This window comes from Indicator indicator, chromosome 26 (assembly GCF_027791375.1).
Source record: "Indicator indicator isolate 239-I01 chromosome 26, UM_Iind_1.1, whole genome shotgun sequence".
Taxonomy (NCBI): Eukaryota; Metazoa; Chordata; class Aves; order Piciformes; family Indicatoridae; genus Indicator; species Indicator indicator.
The window spans coordinates 6,228,319-6,249,301 of NC_072035.1; the positions used below are offsets into that span (position 1 = coordinate 6,228,319).

At 40.2% G+C, this 20,983-nt stretch overlaps 1 protein-coding gene across 1 annotated transcript in view; it reads left to right on the plus strand.

Moving 5' to 3' along the window:
• LOC128975706 (transmembrane protein 132D-like) overlaps positions 1-20,983 on the plus strand; it is a 259,696-nt gene that overhangs the window by 50,782 nt on the left and 187,931 nt on the right. Inside the window, exon 2 of the mRNA XM_054392723.1 lies at positions 8,601-9,489. Coding sequence (XP_054248698.1) covers positions 8,601-9,489 — 889 coding nt within the window. The remainder of the gene's footprint in view (positions 1-8,600; positions 9,490-20,983) is intronic.

Genomic DNA, 20,983 nt, shown 5'->3' on the forward strand with positions numbered 1-20,983 from the left:
ATTTCCTAATTGAGGATCATTCTGCAGATGTATTCCTTGGGTTTGGATTCATCATTGCATTCGTAGACCCTGTTGGAATGAATTTTGTCCTGTATTTTATTAGGAGGTTTTCTTCTTGTCATACTCAGAGTCATACTCAGATCATGGAAACTTCTTTGTGGAGTTAGAGAAACTGCAAGGTGAACTACAAGATTGCTCAAGAGGAGCAGTCTAGCAGGACTGGTGACACTGAAGCAAAAGTAATATCCTTTGATAGGCAGGCTCTAACACTACTTCTTGCAAAGAAGTCCAACTTCTCTTTCAGCAAAGCATTAACTGCACAGAAATATTCTCATGGAGTTTAAGTGTGTGCCAGAGTATTTCCTTACAGGATTTGGCAATTAAAAATTCTTTCTGTTTCTGACTGGTGTAGCAGTGTTTGATAGTTTTCATAAAAAGAATGGTTTGTGAGCATGTATTCCTCTTAGAAACGATGGTACAAATTATTTGTCTGCATCTATGCAAAGTTTAATTTGCTTTCTTCAGCATCTACTTTGTGACTGTCAAAGTATGTTGCGCTCTCTAATGATAATCCAACTTCTTTAAAATTCTCTTACAAGAAATGAATCACCTATTTACAAAGAAGCTCTTCTCCATACTCTGTGGCCTTGATGTTCAAGTAATCTTTGCTTTGTAACAAGCTCTGCACTGACATGCAGAACTGGAACAAGAGTTGTAGTAACTTGGGGAAAAGGCAGGGGGGCTGTTGGCAGGTTGGGAACAGCATTGTTCATGGAGAAGAATGCTTCATCCTTAGAAGATTATCAGTTAGAGGCAGTGCTATAAAGTGATGCAGGCAGAGCAGCCTGAAATGCTAATAAGGAAAGGACTTAAAAAGAAATTGTTGACTCTTGGCTTTGAAGCAGTTTTTCTGTTTAATTTGCAAGAGATAAATGCATGACTGTTGGATTCCAGGGTTCTCGTCTTGTTTTCCCATTTGTGACACATTGGTTTAGCCTTATCGCAGTGCTGTTGGCAGTTGCCCTTTAGAGTAACGGGGTTTGTTACCAAAAGCATGAGATTTTTTGGGAAACTGTTCTGTAACAACAACACTAGGAGGAAAGATTAGAGGTCCTGCTACCAGGTAGGCTGGATTCTTTTTTTCTGTACTGGTGTGGAAGACAGATGCTGATATTTCTTTTCCAAGCAAACAGGCAACGACTGTTGGGGACTCAGTGCTCCAGTGTGAATAGTGACATTAATACATCAATCATTGTTTTCTGTGCATTTCTGTAACCCAAAAGACAGAGCTAATGTGATCACTGAACGCTTTTTACATATATTAATGTCTTTGTGAGGAAACAGGCAATTAGAAGAAAAAGATCAGAATCAGGATAGAAGAAATTACCGTTTGGCACTCTTCCTTTATGGTATAGACAGGAGCTGAGCATCACAGCATATCTCTGCTAAAGATGTGGTGGCTCAGCTTCCCCTGTTACCTGTTTGTGGCAGAGATGTTGAACAAGAAGTTTTATTTGGTTTTCTTTTTAGCCTATGTGATGAAGTAGTGGAAGACTGCATGGAAATCTGCCTGATTTCGTTCTCAAAACCCTTTACGTTTTCAAGTTTTGCTTTCCAGTTCTTTAAACCTTATCTTTTAACTTGAATTGTAGATTCTTTCAGGCAAATACTGCTCCTTACGATGAAGCCTGATTTTGGTTAAGGTTTATGGTCACAGAAATACTAAACATTTAATACTATAATTGCCAGTATCGATGTTAAAATGAGATGCTAACTAGAGAAGAAAGCCTATTCATCTGGATACTTTTTGGATACATATATGTAGTATAACCTAACAGAAAATCAACCTTGCAGCTTTTGGTTTAATTTCTTGTCAGGAAGTAACTCCAACATGTAATTTTCCATGTGCATATCTGTGGCATAGATTCATGTGTTTATAGCATAAAGTCATTAGGATGCTTTCCTGACTCTGTGTTACTGCACAGATGAGATGTGTGGATGTGTGAAAATAGTTTCAAAGAAAACTATCTGCAGCCAGGTGCTGGATGGGTTTGCAGGTTTTTGATCGTTTGGTGCAGTGTGTTTCTTCCTGTGGGCTTCATTTGTTGCCCTTCGGTGCATCTGAGCTATCAGTGTTCTTCACAGCCTGTTGCGCTGTGCTGCTCTGTGCCTCCAGTGCTCCCTCCCTCTGGACATCTCCTGAGCACCTCTGCAAAGTGTAACCAGTGAACAACTTCATTGCTTTTAAACAAGCAAAAGGAGCAACTGCCACCAAACCTGTACTGCCTTTCTGTCTGAGATCAAAACCGCCCATCAGGTTGGCAGCGTGTCATAAAACTGTTCTCGATAAAGCACAGCACTTAATCAAAAGCTTGAAAATGCAGCGCTAATTGTTTGAAGCAAATTGAAGCTGCTATAAAACTGGCAAAAGGGGGAACACAGTAAATCATCCTTGGAAAGCTTGATTTTGTCTATTCATGTCTAAGGGCTGTGTAGAAGGATGCTTGAACTTAAGGAAGACACATGGCAAGCTACCAACAAATTCTGGACCCCCAATACAAGAAGGATATTGAACTGTTGGAGCAGGTCCAGAAGAGGGACAAGAAAATGATCAAAGGGCTGGAATACCTCACCTGTGGGGACAGGCTGAGGGAGTTGGGGCTGCTCAATCTGGAGAAGTGTCCAGGGAGACCTTTTAGTAGCCTTTCCAGTACCTGAAAAGGACCTACAAGAAAGCTGGGGAGGGACTTTTTACAAGGGCTTCTAGTGACAGGATGAGGGGGAACGGATTGAAGGTGGAGGAGGGTAGATTTAGAACACATATTTGGAAGAAATTCTTTACAGTGAGGGTGGTGAGACACTGCAACAGCTTGCCCAGGGAAGCTCTGGATACCCGCTGGAAGTGTTCAAGGCCAGGTTAGGCAGGGCCTCGAGCAATCTGGTCTAGTGGAAGGTGTCCCTGCCCATGGCAGAGCAGTTGGAACTAGGTGATCTTTGGAGTCCCTTCCAACCCAAACCATTCTGTGATTCTATGAAATCCTATAAGATGGAAAAGATCCTACTCAGCTACTCCTGTAATGCAGTCTTAATTACCTCTGTCCATCCTAAGTGATGTATAGTGCCAGAGTAGATCATCCCTCTGTTAAGAACTGACTGAGCTACACCTGTGGATGGTATGCTGTATAGCATAGCTTTAAACTGCCTCACTTCTGTGCATTAGTGGATTCAGCCATTTAACAAGGTTAAGACTGAAAGGTGTTAATTTTCTGGAAGTGCAAGTTGCCTTTGTCTTTGTGACATTATTTTCAGATCTTGAATAGATCAGACTACCAGATTTTCTTTTTCTGAAGATTTTGCCTGTAAAACATTTTCAATCATAAAAAAACTAGGACAGCAAAAGTGTTCATCAGATTCAAGGAGAATAGCTGAAACTAACTGAAAAAGTAACATTTCTGGTCAGATTGAAAAAGAATCACTTGTCTCAGTCCCCTAATCCCCCAAGGCACAGCAGCAAACTTCATCTATTCAATTACCAATCTGAGCTTGCAAGTGGTAAGGCAATTTTCTGAAGAAGTTATTCCCTTCAATCTGCAAGAAAAAAAAAAAACAAACCTGTTATTATTTAAGTAATATTTTCTAATTGATAGGAAGAGTGGTTTACTTTTCATGAAGGCTGAATAATTGTGGATTGAATAGTTTTAAAAACAAAGAACTGCTAAGGCAGTGAAGTCCCAAGGATCTGGCAATATAGAATGAAGTTAGTGGTCTGGCAGATTTCTTCAATTTTCTGAAGCCATGGTCCATAAGTTTGCAATAAAACTGAGCTACAAATAATGTTTTTTGTCATTGTCTGGGAGCTGTTGTTACATGATATTAAAAAAATAGAGTTAATTTTATTTTTTTTTTTCAACCAGACTGCAGTACAAAATTAATAGCCTAACAAAGAAAGCAGCAGAACCTTTTGGAAGGTAAATGCAGCATGTTTACAGTGTCATGTTCAGGGATATATCATGCACAAGCTTTGGCTGTGTGGGAGGAGACTCTGCTGCTGCCTTCTCAGATTCTTTCAAATTCACTGACCTGCAAAGAATTTGCTTCTTCCATCAATGACAAGGATTTTTTAAACTCTGGCAGGCAGCAGAAGATTTGCTAAAGAGAGAGGAAAGCAAACCACCCTACTGAGGCATCTCTGCCCAGGTGGCCACCAACTGAAATCCCCAATAAACCATTCACAGCATGAGAGGTCAGATACAGAAGTAGTTGAAAGGGATTGAGAAATAATAGCTCCTGGTATAAGCACAGCATCAAAATTAGATTTTATTGGTCTACTTCAGACTGTTGGGGTTCATCTCCTGAATCCAGAATACTGCAAGACCACTCTGCAGTTGTAGTAGGTTGTCTTCACCAAACCTTGCAGGGAAGCAATTTATTCTGGTTGAGGGTTAGTCTGTTGAGCTTCAGGATGCTGTGAGGCAGGGATTGCTGTGGTCCTCTGGAACAATCTGGTTTTTCCTGTTCAGTGTGTCAGCTTCAGATAAACTGACCTTGCAGCATGTCACAACTAGAATGGTAGGGGTTGGAAGGGACATCTGGAGACTGAGGCCAACCTCCCTGCCAAAGCAGGATCAGTTAGGGCAGCAAATTCAAAGCTGAATGGATCCCTTTGCATCGCAGGAATCTATCTTCATATGAAGAGATTAAACACCTCAAAGTTTGTTTCAGTCTGGTACCACTGCTTTTTGCATTGACATAGTGTATGACACTGTGCTGTACATCCACAAAGAACTAGGAAGTCTAGTTACTGGACTGCACCCTTGGACTTGGGTGTTCTGCAGCCACATTCTCTGTGTAAGAAGCCTTCAGATATAGTGGTACAGTGAAGATAAATTGCAGTTCTTGATTTTTGACTGTGTATTTTCATCCTGATGTTGTTTCTGTAACAGAAATTCAATTACCCATCTTTTATTTTGTTTGGTGTATTTAAATTGAGAGATTCACTGTGTGATTCTTGACTTATGTATTCAGGTGGGGTATTCTTGTGGAATTTTGATTATGGTGATATAGAGCAGATATAATATTTAGGGTAGATGATGTGACTTAAATCTTTAAAACACCTCTTTTATGCTTGGTCTTACCTGATAACGTACAAAATTGCAATCTTATGCAGTTCTACCTTTGTAAAAAGAAGCAAATTTTTACAAAAATCATTATGACTTCTGTTGATGATGCTGATAGTTTGCTTTGGTTTAAATTTCCTGTCTTTCAAAATCCTTAATAAACTTTCATGGTCAAAATCCAGATGGTACTGCACAACTCAATGTAGTTTTGAAGATTTTGGGGGTTTGTGTGTGGGTTTTTTTGTGTTTTTGTTTTTTTCTTCCCCCTATTTGTGCTGATTATACCTGTCTCTAGATAAAAGTGTAAAATTGTTTGAATTTTTTGGCCTTTGGCTGTTTGGAAAGCTTCTGCCAACTTCCAGCATAAGTCAATTCACATTCAGTGCATGCCCACAGCTTGCTGATAGGGGGAAGTGCAAGAGGAAGCAGACCAATTTGCCACTGCCCAAAAATTGAAAAGCCAATGAACTTTCCTCCATCTGGGGAGATTGTTGCCAAGATTTTTAAAATAGACAGTTCACCTTCTGTGTAGGTGGTGGCTTGGGTTTGGTTTTGGTTGTTTTTTTTTGTTTGTTTGTTTGTTTTTAATTCGTGTTGCCCTCCTGTTCCAAATATTTACAGACCCTGAGGAACATTGTCCTGCAGAAATGGGAAATACAGAGGGAAGATTTTTTAATCCCCTAGATAATTAAGCACTAAAATAAATGATGAAAAAATTATGAGGCTCTGTTAGTTTTAATATAAAAATAATGTGCTGCTCCCTGTGGAATGCAAAAGAGGGAGCTGCAATCAAAATAAGGGAAATAAAAAAAGGAATACCCTGAGCTTCTTGCCTCCTTGATGCTTCACTGTTTAATGGTGCTTTGCCAAGTTGTTGGGAGGAGTACAAAATGAGTGTGGAATTTATAAATGGGACATTAGATGGAGGAACAATGTTATGGACTGGGTGATCTGAGGAGTACAACAGCAGAACAGATTTTGCCTTAGGGCTGGAGAGGAGAGATGCAACTCTGCAACTCTAAGTACTAGCAAAGCCATTTAAAGTTGTTAGAAATCTTTGTTGGGGGATTATCTAGAACAAAGGTCTTAAACTTCATCTTCTTTCTGTGAATATCTGGAGAGAGAATGGGAACTGAATGCTGAAAAGATCAAGGCTAAAATAAAGGGTGGGTTTGCATGTGAAGAATTTCTACAGTTTAGTCTTCACTGAAAACAAGCAGAAAAGCTTTGGTTGTGACATCCTCTAAGCTCAAACAAGAGCTAAGCTAAATTTTCCACCTGTATCCATCACTGGACTAAAGCTTCTATTGCTGTTGCAGTTTACATTCTCATATGATGATATGTCAAGGTCATTTTCCTGATTCTTCAGATGGAATCTATTTCTAATTCTAGATAATGTTTAAGAGTTGACATCAATTAAAGTTTTGAAAGCAGGGTTTTATTTTAATTGGTTTTTGAGAGAGGAGCTTCAGGTTTTCAGGATGTAGAGACAGGTTTCCAAAACTCAAACTTCTCTGCAATCCTTTCTTCAGTTCTGAGACTTGTTCCTTCTAACAGCTGAGTGATGCCCACCATTATCTAGGGTTTGGTTATGTTTTGGTATTTTTAGGTTTTGGAGGGGTTGGTGGTTTGTTTGTTTTGGTTTTGTCTGTGGGGGTTTTGGTTTTGGTTTCTTTGGGGGTGCTTTTGTTTTGTTGGTGCCAATTAGGTTTGCTTTTCCATGTAGAGTGTTCTTTGCTCCAGTTCTCCAGTTTATTGTTTTGCATTATGTTAGTGCCTGGAGACCTTAACTGAGATCACAGCCTTCTTATTGTAGGTGATGCTCATATATACATAGTAAGATAAGTCTGTGGCATTTGCATTCTACACAGACCAAGGATGAGGGGAAATATAGTAATACTCTTATATGTTGAAGGTAGACCAGCATCACAGGAAAAACAACTTGCCTGAGACTGGATGAGTCTAAGGCAGAGTGAGATCTGCATTAACTAGTTTGTTGTACTCAAGGAGCTGCCTTGAGTAACATTCTGATTATGCGTAGCATCAGTGTGGCTTCCTCTCCTACAAAGGTGTTTTCCCCTTTTGGGTTATACAGCCCATAGGTAGACAGGAAGATTGTTGCTGTGAGAAATTTTGCATGTTGGTTTTGGGCAATGCTTGCAATTTGAAGTCAGATGTTTTTAGGAAATACCAATACTTTTCCATAGGATTTGAAGGTAAGCCTCTTCTGTTCTAGGATTTGCAATGCCTTGCAGTATTTAAATAGCAGATTGATGGTTAGGAGTAATGGCCATCAGTTTAGGCTACCATAGTGCTTGATAAACAAATAAATATTTAGGCCAAATGCTCCCATCCCCCCAAACCAACCAAACAAAAAATATTAATGAAGCATTTGTGAACTAAATCTTGGGATATTGGGTTGCCTTTGAATGCCATCTGTGATGACCCTTTGACTCTTCTCTGAATTAGGGTAAATGTTTGAATTTGCTATGGAAAAAAGCCACACCTTATTTCACACTTTGGGTATAAAGACACGAGCACAAAGATGCAATGTTCAAACAGGAAAGGGCATATTTTACTTGCATCTGTATTTTTTTTATATGTTAGTATGTCTTTTCTCTTTAGGACTGACAGTTCCTAGAAAGGATGGAGAGCTCATTCTTTAATATGATAGCCTGCCTCAGGTAATTTCTCAATGGCACAGTTAAAATAGATATCTTGCAGTAAGAGAGGCTCGGTGTCATTGAAAATGTTCTTTCAGTGTGCAGTGATGTACAGCCTACAGATAATGCAGTTCTACTAAGGAACAATGTAGGGTAAGGCAACAGAGTGGATAAATCCTTATGGTTATTTACAGAAAAACTCTCTTTTCCTAGATGAAGTGAAATAGAAGGGACTATAAATTGGATGCAAATAAAGCTCTCTTTGAAATTGTCTAGTGCCAGAGCATTGGTTATAGTGCTAACTATTCTTAAAGGGAAATTCAGCCTTATGGAGGAAGCCACTTAAAGTCCATGTATTGCTTGAGAGTGCTGAAAAGAAAGTTGAACTCTAAGTGATACATGTGCAGCATTTGAGGTAAAATCATTGCATTGGCTCCCTGTAGAGGTGCGGCTTGCTGTAGTGATCAAAATCCTTTTTAACTGTGCCTCTGCAGTGATCTTATATTGCAGATGCTGACTGGGTCATTTTGCTGTCCAATAATAGCTGTATACTGCAATTGAAGATGTGACCTTTGGCATGGGGAAGCCCACACAAGCTGCTACTTCTAACGTAGCTGCCATGTAGAACATATGATAACCTATTGTTCTCCAAGCTAACTAGATAAACCATCATCTACCATCTTCTGCATGGATTGATGATGCTTGCTATTGCCACTGATGCCAGCTGCAGCACTGTCAATCACCTCAGTAAAGTCAGTGAGGTTGTATCACAGTATGAATTGAAGATCTGATCTTTCCAACTCTCCTTTCCTTTCAACAGTGACTGAGAGTCGAGGGATCCTGGAGAGTATACAGAGATTTTCCTTACTGCCAACTTACTTGCCTGTGACCTATCGCATCCACAATGCGGATGTTTCCTTCTTTCTTAAGGAAGCCAACCAGGATATTATGAGGAATTCTAGCTTGCAGTCCCGAGTGGAATCCTTTCTGATCTACAAATCCAAGAGGCCACCTGTGTTAAATGCCAGCTATGGACCTTTTTCCATTGAACAAATAGTGCCCCAGGACCTAATGTTGTCTTCAAATCCATTCGGATCTACTAACAAGTTCTCCTTTAATTGGAAACTTAAGGCCTTCATAATGAGTGACAAAATTTACCCAAGCAAGCCCAAAGTCCAGGTCCTGTTCTACATCGTGGGCCGGGACTGGGATGACTACAGCACCACGGAACGGCTGCCCTGCCTGCGGGTGTTTGCCTTCCGAGAGACGCGGGAAGTCAGAGGCAGCTGCAGGCTGAAAGGGGATCTGGGGCTGTGTGTGGCGGAGCTGGAGCTCCTGCCAAGCTGGTTTAACCCCCCCACGGTTGTTGCTGGCCGTAAGAAACAAATGGATCAACCTGAAGGGAGCCCTGTGGAGCTTTACTATGCCATACAACCAGGAGATGAGAAAGGGGAATGCACCAAGGAGGATGTAAGGAAAAGTAATGGCATCCGGCCAGGGCGCAATGACATTGATGAGTCAGGACCTCCCTTGCAGAGGATTGGAAGTGTGTTCCTTTACCAGACACATGCTGCCCCTTCTTTACATGAAATGAGATTGGATAATAACATTGCCATCCGGTATGCACCAAAGACTGTCAAGCAAGGTGACATTTTGACTTTCCTTGTATCTGTTGCTAAAAATTCGACAGAAGATCAGTTCACACTGAGGTAAGGCTGTTTTGTGTTCCTTTGGTGCCTTTTGTTTCTCTACTCTTGGTATGGAAAGTCACTTCCTCATGTATAGATTACCTAATGGTCCTTCAATTGCTGCTCTTCCAAAACTGGGTTGCAGTTGCCCTCAGTGTTTCTCCTATTCTTCAGTCTAAAATTGTATGAATTGTCTGGTATCTTTTGAGCAAGAAAGGACTTTTCTTGAAGTTGTCCTTTGAGCACTTGCAAGGGCTCAGCTCTGTGATTTCAACTCTATCTATGTGCTAATAGGAGATAACATTTAAAGTCTCCTGAGCTGGAGTTTGCAGGGCTCCTAATCTCTCATTGAACTCATGTTAAGATTAGCTAAGCTCAAATCCCCAAAAGTATTTATAGGAAGTGAGCGAGAATTAGGCATCTAAGTAGGATTTATATCCTTAAACAGCTCTCCCCAACTTGTTGTAACCCTGGTTCTGTTTTATAGGATGTTTGAGATTCCTAAGTATTATTGACACACCAAAACCATTTCTGAAAATGAGTTGGTTAATCTGCTTCCTCCTTCTTTCCTCTTGTCCAACCTGATAGTGCTGGGAATATTGACTATTCCATGCTGTGTACTCTAATTGCCATGGCAGTATTGCTCCTTGGGACAAAAAGCGGTGTGCTTATGGCTGTGGTACATTGTAATGTTTTTCATCTTTATGGTTTCTACTCCTATATTGTAAATACTAATAAAGGCACTCTGTGCTGTATGTATCTGCTCTCTTCTCACTCTGATCTCGCCCCTGACAAAAGAAAGCCCCCCCCTGCCCTGACTCTTTTATGAAAAAATAGTATTAGTTTTTATTTTGAACTAGTCACTTATTTTTAGAAGTTCTACCTTGAGTGGCAGCAAGACTTGGAACTGTACTCATAAAGTGAGGCCAAGGGCTGCTGGCAAAATGCTTTTACCATTGCTTTTGCTCCAGTGGACTGGAAACTGTGGTTTGAACAGATGGAAAATATAGGATATGCAGGTCAAAAAAAAAAAAGAGAAGAAATATCCATGCATAACAACCACAAGTCGAAAATTATTCACCACTACTGAGTGTTTTTATTTCAAAATAATTATGTTTAAAGTAATTCCTGTCCACTTTATAATAAGAAATGGTCTCCAAGGAGAACCATCTAGAAACCACTAAATACTAAAATATCCAGGGAAAGGTACATTGCTGCTTTTTCTGGGGAAGACTTAGAGTAGTGAATGTGAAACTGATGGACTGCTTTTAATTTTGTGAAGGGGTTGGACCATAAGGGCCAAGGTCTAGATTGGTTGTTTGTTTGTTTTAATGAACTAGAGAAATTAAAAATATTTGTCTTGGCTCTGTATGGGTTAGAGGAAAGGAAAGAGATAAAATATAAATGATGGACAAATTTGGAATATTGCTGTAATCACCAGGTTGCAAGCTTGCACTGGAGCACTGAGCTTTAAGAAATCGTCTGATTTCTCAGCTTAATTCACACACTTGATTCCTCTTTGGTCTTGGCCAAGTCACCTAACCCCTCTGAAGCTATTTCATCATTGTTAATATTATCTATTATTTGGAGATGACATCCTGTGTGCAAGCAACAAGCAATTATATCTTCTCAGTGAAGCAGAATTAAATGCCTTTATAAAAGAAGTGATTGAACGTCCTGTGCATTTATCCTATTATCTTCTCTTCTTTTGAATGCAAATTAATTATTCATTGTATTCTTTGTAACTGGCCACCTGGGAGGGATGTGTAGAGGTGCACAAATGGTGCTATGTAACCTAACCCACAGACAGCTGCTGTAGACTCCACAATCATGCCCACTGACCAGCCCTGAACGTACAGCCTATGCAGTCTCAGAGACTGTTTTGCCCTCTTTCATATATTGATGACCAGAAAAGGCTGAAGACTCTGTATTCTTCCTACCAAAATGTGTTGAAAGATCCCTGAAGTTTGTGGAAAATATTCTAGTCTATTTTGGTTTACTATCTCCAAATGTTGAGATATGTATGCTGGTCTGTGAAACTGAAAGGCAATATTTTTCTGAAGTTTTTTTGCTGAGAAGGAAAACCACATATCTGTCCTTCAAAATGCTTGCAGTGATTAAGGCATCAAAGATTCTAGTGTTATGCAATTACAATTCCTGTTTGTTTCCAGCTCAAATGACTGCTGGTTATCAATGCTGTGCTATTACATACATTACAATTAATATATGTAGGGTTGCTGTAGTTTCCCAGAGCTAGGAACATGAATTTTCTGAATTTACAGTGTAGGTATCTTTTTATTAGCATATTTTTTTCTGAGCCTGATAAATACATCCTTCCTTTTTGTTTTGAAGTCATCAGTATTGAAACATTCTGCTTGCAACCTTTTAAATTTGTTTTCCTGTTTCCAGAGATGCATCAACAAAGAAATGATAGAGCTGGAATTGCCTTAAGGTACTTTATGTCAGGCACGGATATCTTTATGAGTGAAAGAAGTTGTAGGGTTGGTTGGTTTGTTTGTTCACAGCTATTCAATTTGCAATTATACTTGCTGAATACTATGTGATAAATTATATACAGTTATTACTCTTAAAAGTAAATGAAGTTTTAACAGCAGCTGATGATTCTAGATCTTCTAGTTTCCCAAATCTGATTCTTCTTTACCAGAAGTATCTGCAGGAGAAGTATGGGAGTAATTAAACTTTTCATCAAGCATCCCATAGCTTCACCCCTCCCTCCAGAATAGCCTGCAGCATGCACACTGATTTACTGTAATTCATACGATTCATACAAAGGTTTAGGTTGGAAGGGACCTCAAATGTTATCTAGTTCTAACCCTGCTGCCATGGGCAGGGACATCTTCTACTAGACCCTGTTGTTCTGGGCAGCATCCAGCCTGGCCTTGAACACCTCCACAGGGAGGGCATTCACAGCTTCCCTGGGCAATCTGCTCCAGTGTCTCACCAGTGACACTGCAAAGAACCTATTCCCAATATTCAGTCCAAATCTACCTTTATCAAGCTCAAAGGTCTTCCCTCTTGTTGTATCACTGCAAGCCCTTGTAAAAAGTCCCTCCTCAGCTTTCTTGTAGACCTCCTTCATGTCCTTCTCCTCAAGACTCTCTTAAGCCACTCCTCACTCAGCCTATATTTGCATTGCCCTGGCCCAGGTGTAGGATCTTGCACTTGGCCTTGTTGGATATCATGAGGTTGGCTTGGGCTTTTCTTTTTCCTGGGAATGTGGTTTCTTCCCTGATGAGATCAGCTGAGTTTGTATGATGGTCGTTGAAGGCACTACGAGTGAGGGAGATGATGGTAAGAAGTCAGAGTGTGTATTGTGAAGTAGAGGATGTGTAGGAGTACAAAGGAGTATGGGAATTATGTGTTTTGAAGTGGACCTTTTCACCAGTGTTTTATTGCAGAAATTGGAATGGCTTTGTACAAAGATCTAAATAGAGAAAATCAGTTAATTGTGCTGTATGATTAGCTCTGCTTTTTCCTTTATATGTGTGACCTAATGCATTCCAGAGATGCTCCTGCAGTAGGAAAAAAATCTAGAGAAGAAAGAAAATCTGCTGACTGACAGAAGTGATTGGAAGCTGGGAGATGAGCTTTGGCTATTTCTAGCTCTGCCATAGACTTTCTATTGTGGCATGGAAGTCTGAGACCAATCTAGAAAGAACTTGATGCTCCAAAATCACCCCTAAATAGAATTTAGTTATCTGAATTCATATGAGCACTGCATATCCATTTGCCCAGTCACACAGGATATAAATATGACCTAGTATCTTCTGAGGCAGTGCTGTATGTACTATAATCCAACTGGCAGCTACTAAAATGTGGTCTTTAGAGAAACAGACATCACTCTCATTCACACTCTGATATTTCCTACTGACTTTTTCTGTGGTAGATCTGTGTGTGCAGTCTTCAAAATTAAATCCTTTAAAGTTTGATGAATGCCACTGGAATTCATCAAATCCAAATTCTGGTTCCCTTTGCATCCAGTGTGAAATCCCTGGATGTTCTATGGGGATGCTGACCTCTGAAGTCAACTTTCAGAGGAGTCACAAACTGTGACCTGCAAGGTGATAAGGCCAGCGGTGGGCCTGCTGGTGCATGGTGTATTGAAAGAAAGGAAATTTTTCGGCATTGCAATTGTATCTAAAGGAAATTTGACATAAAAATACATGCAGCTACAGGTTTTGAAAAATGAAGTCCTGGTCTTTGCTTTCCTCGTGTAGTATGAAGAAATTAGAATTATCTCTCTTGGTACAACATAGAGTTTCTCTAAGGTCAATGAGCAAATCTAAGAGCTTTGTTTAGGAGATAATAAATACAAAGGACAGTTACAATCCATCAAACCTCACAGGTCATCTGCTAGCTCACTTCTGCAATGATGGTTGATTTGCTTTTTGGTTTGATTTTTATTTGTATTTGAGAAAGAAATGTATGTATTTGAGAAGTTAAGAATCCTTCCTTTGTTCCTCATTGTTTCATGTTCATAGCATTGTGATTTTAAAAGGTTTCTTTAGCTGTTGCTGCTGAGTTAGTAGCTATTGGGAAATCTTTTCATTTGGAGGGAATTCAGTTTAGTTTCAGTAGCAGGAAGTTTAGTTTCACTGGCATCCTGACTTTACACTGTTAAGTTGATCTACACTATCCTAACCTATTAGATAGTTTTGGGTTTCACTGTCAAGCTCTATCATCAGACTTCCAGAAGAAAAGCAAAGAGTATAAAACATTATTCTTAGGAAATGACTGAAGGCTGTGCTAGAAATTTGTAAAGTACTGATACTGTAAGAAAGATGAGGCCTTGCACAAACTGTAGCTGTGATATTTCTGCATTTGTAAAGCCAATCTGAGGGTCAGTGATATTTAGGTACTGTTTTTATAAACTGTCCAAGAGGGCTTGTGCTCTCTCTCTGGTATTCTTAATGTCTTCTTTCTGATGACTATTGTGGTAGTGAATAGAGCAATGCTCATTGATAATTGGGAAATTTTCTTCCTTAAAAGGCTAGAGTTTAGACTGCACAAATTCTTTTATTTATCATTTTATCTAACAGTCAATAATAACTCAGCAAACATGAAAGAGGCTGCATAAATACACGAGGTTAACAGAGTCAAGATCATTAGCACTCACTTTATGCAACAAGAAAATTTGAACAAGGCTGACATTTTACCAGATTGCTTTGTGTGCTCTTCCAGTGCTCAGCTAAATCAAATTTTATTCTTAGTGCTGAACTAAATCATATTTTAGTAGTAGAAACAATCAGGCAATAAGCAGTGATCAGGAAGGTTACCAGCCACATAAAACTCTGTAATAAGATGGGCTTTTCTCTAGGCCTTAGATGATGTGACTATTTCATGGTATCTCAACCCTGAATTTGTATCTCTTCTGCTAAATTGAAAAGAATCCTAACATACATTTTTCACTTCTGTAGCTTTGGTTTGCTCTGTCACTTAAACATCTCCTTCCACATTCTGCTTTAAACAGTTCTGAACATCTTACCTTCTCTTCCATATAACTGCCTTTTTTTTGTTCCCCTTCCCCCCTTTCTATTTTAACTGATTTTGTAGCCCTCTTTGGCCAATTTAAGACTAAGGAGAGAAAAGGAATCAAAAAGAAAAATAAATCCCATTGATTCTTCTGAATTACATCCTCTAAATTTTAATCATTCCACTGCTCAGTCTTAATGTAAAAATGAATTAAATGTTTTTTCTGGAGTTCTTTGTCCTTGCAAAAAAAAAAAAAAACAGAATGTAAAATTTTCCATTGATTATTATTTCTCAGTTCTAAAAAACCAACACACCCAGATCATGGAGCTGATTACCTGACTGGTGGTCACCAGGTCACAATCTCGTCCAGCAGTAATGAAGAAGGCCACTGACCTAGAAATGCACAGCCTCTTAGCAAGAATTGCCTTCCCAGACTGTGTTGTTTCCCCCTGCTTGTCACTTTTTGAAGCCTTTACTATAATCTCTTCACCAAGGCATGATACAGCAGGCAAAAGGAAGTTCCTTTTGGCAATATGACATTAGGAAGTCTACATCTGATTATAGCAACTGCTAGCATTTGTATGTCCTACGGTAGTGATTGAAAATGACTCTGATTTTTAGAAGGCATTAAAAAAAAAAGTGCATTTAATGTAACTTCAGGAGATGTGATCATTCTTCTCTCACCTTTCCTCCCAGTCAAAGTTTAGTAAAATGTCTTCGGCAAAATATAAGGAATGACCAAAAGAGCTTCTGCTCCTAAGGAAACCTTAAAACTTAGAAGCTATTTAATCCTTCAGAGAGAAAAGAGGCTGTAAAATACAGCAGTCTGAGCCTGGTTTTTTACATGGCTAGAGGCAAAGTGAATATGTAGGAAAGGCAACAATACCTGACACTGTTTAACAGCACCTTGAGATTTTAAACAGCAGGCTTACAGTATCCTTAAGGTTTCCAGGCCTTGTAGCTTGGTTTGCCCTTTTTGTAAAGGTGGCCTTTAACAAGGTGAATCACTGGTGATGGTCTCCTGGGCTGACACTTCAGTCAGATTGTATTCAGTGGCATAAACTAGGTAACTGACACATTGAAGTAAGTGGGAGCTACATACTGGCACTGAAGAAGATGGCAGTCTTGTGTCTTTATTGCTTCATCTTAATAAATGGTATTTCCTAATGTAAGCTTGTACAGCGATGGCCTTTCTGAAACAGTGCTAAGGTGAAATTGCACCAATACTACTGGCTGCTAAAAGGCTTCACTTTCAGACTGAATTTTTTCCCCTGCTGTGTTCAGCGTACTGTACAAGTATGAATTAACTTTCATGGCCTGTTTATGAGGTAGTCAAGCAAATACAACTTTCCCTGTCTTCTAGATGAGGAAATAGCTTTCCTGCATTTCTAAGTGACTTGCTAATGGCTCCCAAATTGTCAGCAGCACTATGGAGTCAAGTACTTAAGAACTATTGACTGCTAGGGCACTCTGTTACCCCATGTTGCACTGGCAGATTACATTAAGAAGAAAATAGTTCTTTCTGTTGAAATTATTCCAGTTAAGATCCTCTGCCTCGAGAATCAAAGTCACATTGATTGAACAGGTGTCAAAAAACTGAGAAATAGATCAAGCAAAGTGTTGCTCACATGAGTGGTCTTTACAGCTGGCTTACTATTATGGTTTATTGCGTTGCACTAGTACTGAAGAAGTTCAGTTATACTCCAATGCTGTCAATACAAGCAGAACAAGGACTGACTCTCAGCCTTTGCAAGGGATAAACGCAGTTGGTTGGACCATCAGTGAGTGTGTAATTTGTGTGCTAGCAGATGCTGGTGTTCTGTTAGCAAATCCCAGGATAACTGTGCTGCTCGTGCTAGATACTCTGTACTGTTCTGTACAGATGTCCTCCCAGAGTCAGGGTCACTGTTCTGTCCAACCAGGTAACTTTAACCAGCTTCACACAGGTGATTCTAAGGAAAGGCCACAGTGAATCTGGCCTTTGTGTTTCTTGGGGATTCTGTTTTTCAGTGGGCATGTTCTAACCACCTGAAAGAAAGAGATGTCCCCATCACACAACCTTGAAACTTCCATCACAACAGAAAAAAATGTGAGGCAGACTGACCTGCATATTGTATACCTTTTGTGTTCCATAGTTGCAGTGTTTAGGGTTGCACCACTGGATTGCCAGTATTTCAGAATTATTGTTCCTGGTACATTACAGAAGAACATTACCAGGAATCAAATTAACTCAGTTATAACTGGGAAAGATGGGTTTGGTTTGGGTTTTTTGTCTCTTGGTGTCTTTTAGGAGTGGAGGGATTTGGGATGCTACAAGTTAAATTTCTGGAATCGATGTTTGAGTTTTGTTTTCTTCTTGTAGGACTTCTTGGTTCTCAATGGACAAAACATTAGAGGCTCCTTTGTGGTAAGGAATGAAACAATATGAAAGAAGGCTGTCAGGTCTGTGCTAGATAAATAGAAGACAGATGGTAAGTGTGATTGGCACTGACAAGGTGTGAGCTGCCTTGTTTGCAGGTGCTCCTCCTGTCATCCATCACACTTTCACCTAATAGTGGGAGATGTCACTGTGATATACTTAAATCCCCAGCTGACTGATAAAGTGAAGCCAAAAAGAAGAAGAGCTTGGGTGAGGACATTGTACTGGGAGCAGAGTGAGTTTAAGGTGTGCTAACACAGATAAAGAAACATCAAACAATGTGTTTGAAGATAACACACAAAGCATTTTGCTGTGCACATGCTCTCCCATGCTGTTTGATCTGTGCAAGGATTTCTTATTGTTTAATCAGGACCAGGGGATTATATATCTTACTATATGCCCTCTCTGAGCCTGGGGCCAGGGACAAACCTCAGAGCAGGTCACTGCTCCCATATCCCATCTGCCTCCCATATCCTTGAGAGTAAAACACTTTCATGCTGTTGTTGTGGGACAGGGAAACATGCCCCTTGAGAAAATTCAGAGGCTGAGATTCACATCTGCTTTGGATATCTATATCTAATGCAAGGCTTGTGCAAAACTCCAGTCAGACTTTCCAGCTCTGGTGTGCCCCAGCCTCTATGCAAAGTTGCACAGTGGCAAAAAGTAACAGAAGTATTTTATCAGCCATCCAGGCCTGGTTGTTGTGATGATCACGTCCATTCCAGTTTGTTGTACTAGCCTAGTTAATACTGACAGGTTTAGGAATGGGATGCTGAGGTTGGTATGCTCTTCCTATATACTTACTGATGTCCAATTTTATGTAAAGTGGTTCCTGGCTATTGCTTTCTTTTTATCTTAATCTTGGTGGCCAAATAGGTAGAACATTCTTGTAAAACTTTGGGTCGATGAACTTGCTTTCTCCTCTTGTAATATTCCAGTAAAATATGAAATTTCATCCAGGTGAAATTTTTTCCCTATTTTTAAAATCCTTTTCAGAATAAAGGTAAAGTGCATTGAGGAATGAAAGACATTTATTTGGGGGGGGGAGAGGAGGGAGGAAAGTAGGTTCTTTGGTTTGAAACTGAAATATTTTGACTTTTCACAATGTTGCATTAACTTTTTTTTACGGGTTACAATTATCCAGAATGAGCACTTGCATATGAAATGCTTCAGGCAATCTCAAAGTGCATTTTTGATCACAAAGAAATGTAACATTAGTTTCCTATTTCTAATAACAAATCTGTGCCCTTTTAGCATTTAAAATGTATTACTCTTCCTAACAAAACTGGTCTGACACATCCTTGTATCACCTATGCAAAGCCATCTTTTATTTTAATAAATTGTCTTGTTTTATCAAATTCCACTTGTTCATAGATATCAACTTTCTAAACAAAAGATCTTTTGTATCCTCAAATATCACAAAATCCACCCATCTCTTCTTGCTCAGTTAACATGCAGTACATGAGTGAATTCTCAGCTTCACTCACCAAGGAAGGCAAAAGTCAAACATAAGTGAGTACCACTTAAAACCAAGATTATCTTTTAACCTATACCCTGTGTAGCTCTTTCCCGTTAGCCAAGGAGGATGTTGGAAACTCACCTCTCCAAGCATCCTGCTTGCAGCTTGGAGAGGGACCTGGGAGTTTTAGTTGATAGTTGACTAAGTTTAAGTCATCAATGCACCCAGATAGCCAAGAAAGCCAGTGGCATCCTGACTTGTATGAGAAACACAGTGGCCAGCAGGAACAGGGAGAGGTGATCATCCCACTGTGCTCAGAACTGGTAAGGTATTGTGTTCTGTTTCAGGCCCTTCAGTACAGGAAGGACATTAAGGGACTGGAGCATGTCCAGAGAAGGGCAACAAGGTTTGTGAGGGGCCTGGAGCACATGACCTACAAGGAGTGTTTGAGGGAGCTGGGGTGGTTCAGTCTGCAGAAGAGGAGGCTGAGCAGAGACCTCTTTGTGATCTACAGCTGCCTGAAGGGAGGTTGGAGCGAGGAGGGGACAGCCTCTTCTCTGTGGTGGCAAGTGACAGGACTAGAAGAAATGGTTATAAGCTGTGTGGGGAGGTTCAGGCTGGATATTAGGAAGTAATTCTTCACTGGAAGGGTTGTCAAACGTTGGAGTTGTCTGCCCAGGGCCATGGTGGAGTCCCCATCCTTGGAGAGGTATTCAAGCAGTGTGTGGCTCTAGTGCTTAGGGACATGGTGTAGTGTTGACCCTTCAGTGCTGGGTCAAAGGTTGGACTGGATGTTCTTTGAGGTCTCTTCCAACCAGATATTTTCTGTGATTCTATGCTACCCAGAGATCCTCTGCCAACAAGCATCTCTTCGATCAGATGGATATGGGTTTTCAGCCTGTCAGAGCAGTGCAGTCCCAAAGCAGTTTCCTCTGATGGTAGTCATTTGATTTTGAAATTCTACAGGGTCTAGGGAAGCTGGGGACAATCTTTGTGCCAGCAGACCTCAAGTTGAGATGCTTCATTTCATTGTGCCTGTTCTACTCCCTAGTATACTGCTTCCACTTTCCCTCCTCCTGCTCCCACAGCATCAGTCACTTCTCAGGCCAGTTTTCTTCTCCTTCTTTTTCTGTTGCTGTGTTGCCAGCCATAAGACAATCAATGTCACTAAGATGTTGTCTCATTCTATTGCCACCACCACTGCTGGGAATGCTACCTTCATCTGTTCTTGATGTTAATTACTTTCAGACCATTGAGCTGTATATTTTCTCCCTGAGCTTATTTTATACAGTTTTATTGTTGCTACTCTCTGTTGTTCCTTTGTGCATTGTCAGATGTTATGTCTGAGGCAATTGCCTTTCCTGTCCATCGAGTTGTTTTATTTTCTTTTGTTCCAAGAATATGATTGGTTCCTAGGCCTTCTAGGAAAACTTAATCAGATATGATTTTCCTGATGAAAAATTCAGCAGCAGAACAAAAATTCAGTTCTTGATTAAAACAAAAGGAAGAGTAAAATTTGCAGAAAACATAGATCCACTCCCCACCACATCCCCTCATTAACCTGGCAAAATTACAAGGGAAGGAGAGCTGGCTCCCTTGGGAGTCTGAGACTGAGTATGTGTGGGAGAGTCTTTCTGACTGGCTGAGTCAAGATAAAGCTGACTGAGGAGTAAGCCCAGGGGTATTGGGATCCTGGTGTATTTCTGACTCTGGAGAGTAGGTCTGTACCCTGGTCTCTGACCCAGCAAGTGACACATTGGGCTGGAGGGCTGGAGCCCTTGGAAAGGGGGGATCTGGCAGCCATCTCCACTTTGGGTTTAAACCAACTAACTGAAAGTGTGCAGAAAGTGTCTCACCTTCAACTAATGCATGAGCAGCAGCTGATTCCACAGCAGGTCTCCCCATGCTGCTAAAGGCTAGAGACACTGGATTGTGACAGTCGTCAACAGCTTTTGTTGCTACTTTTCCACATATAACAAATTTGTAATAATAATAAAAACCTGATTTTTCATAGGAGAAACCCTTTTGACCACCTTGCCTTTTTGTGGTTCCACTGTATCTTCTGAGGACCTTAGCTCATCTCATCACTAGCTTGGCCAGAAATCTATTCTGTGCAGGACTCCACTGCTGACCTGAGTACTCCT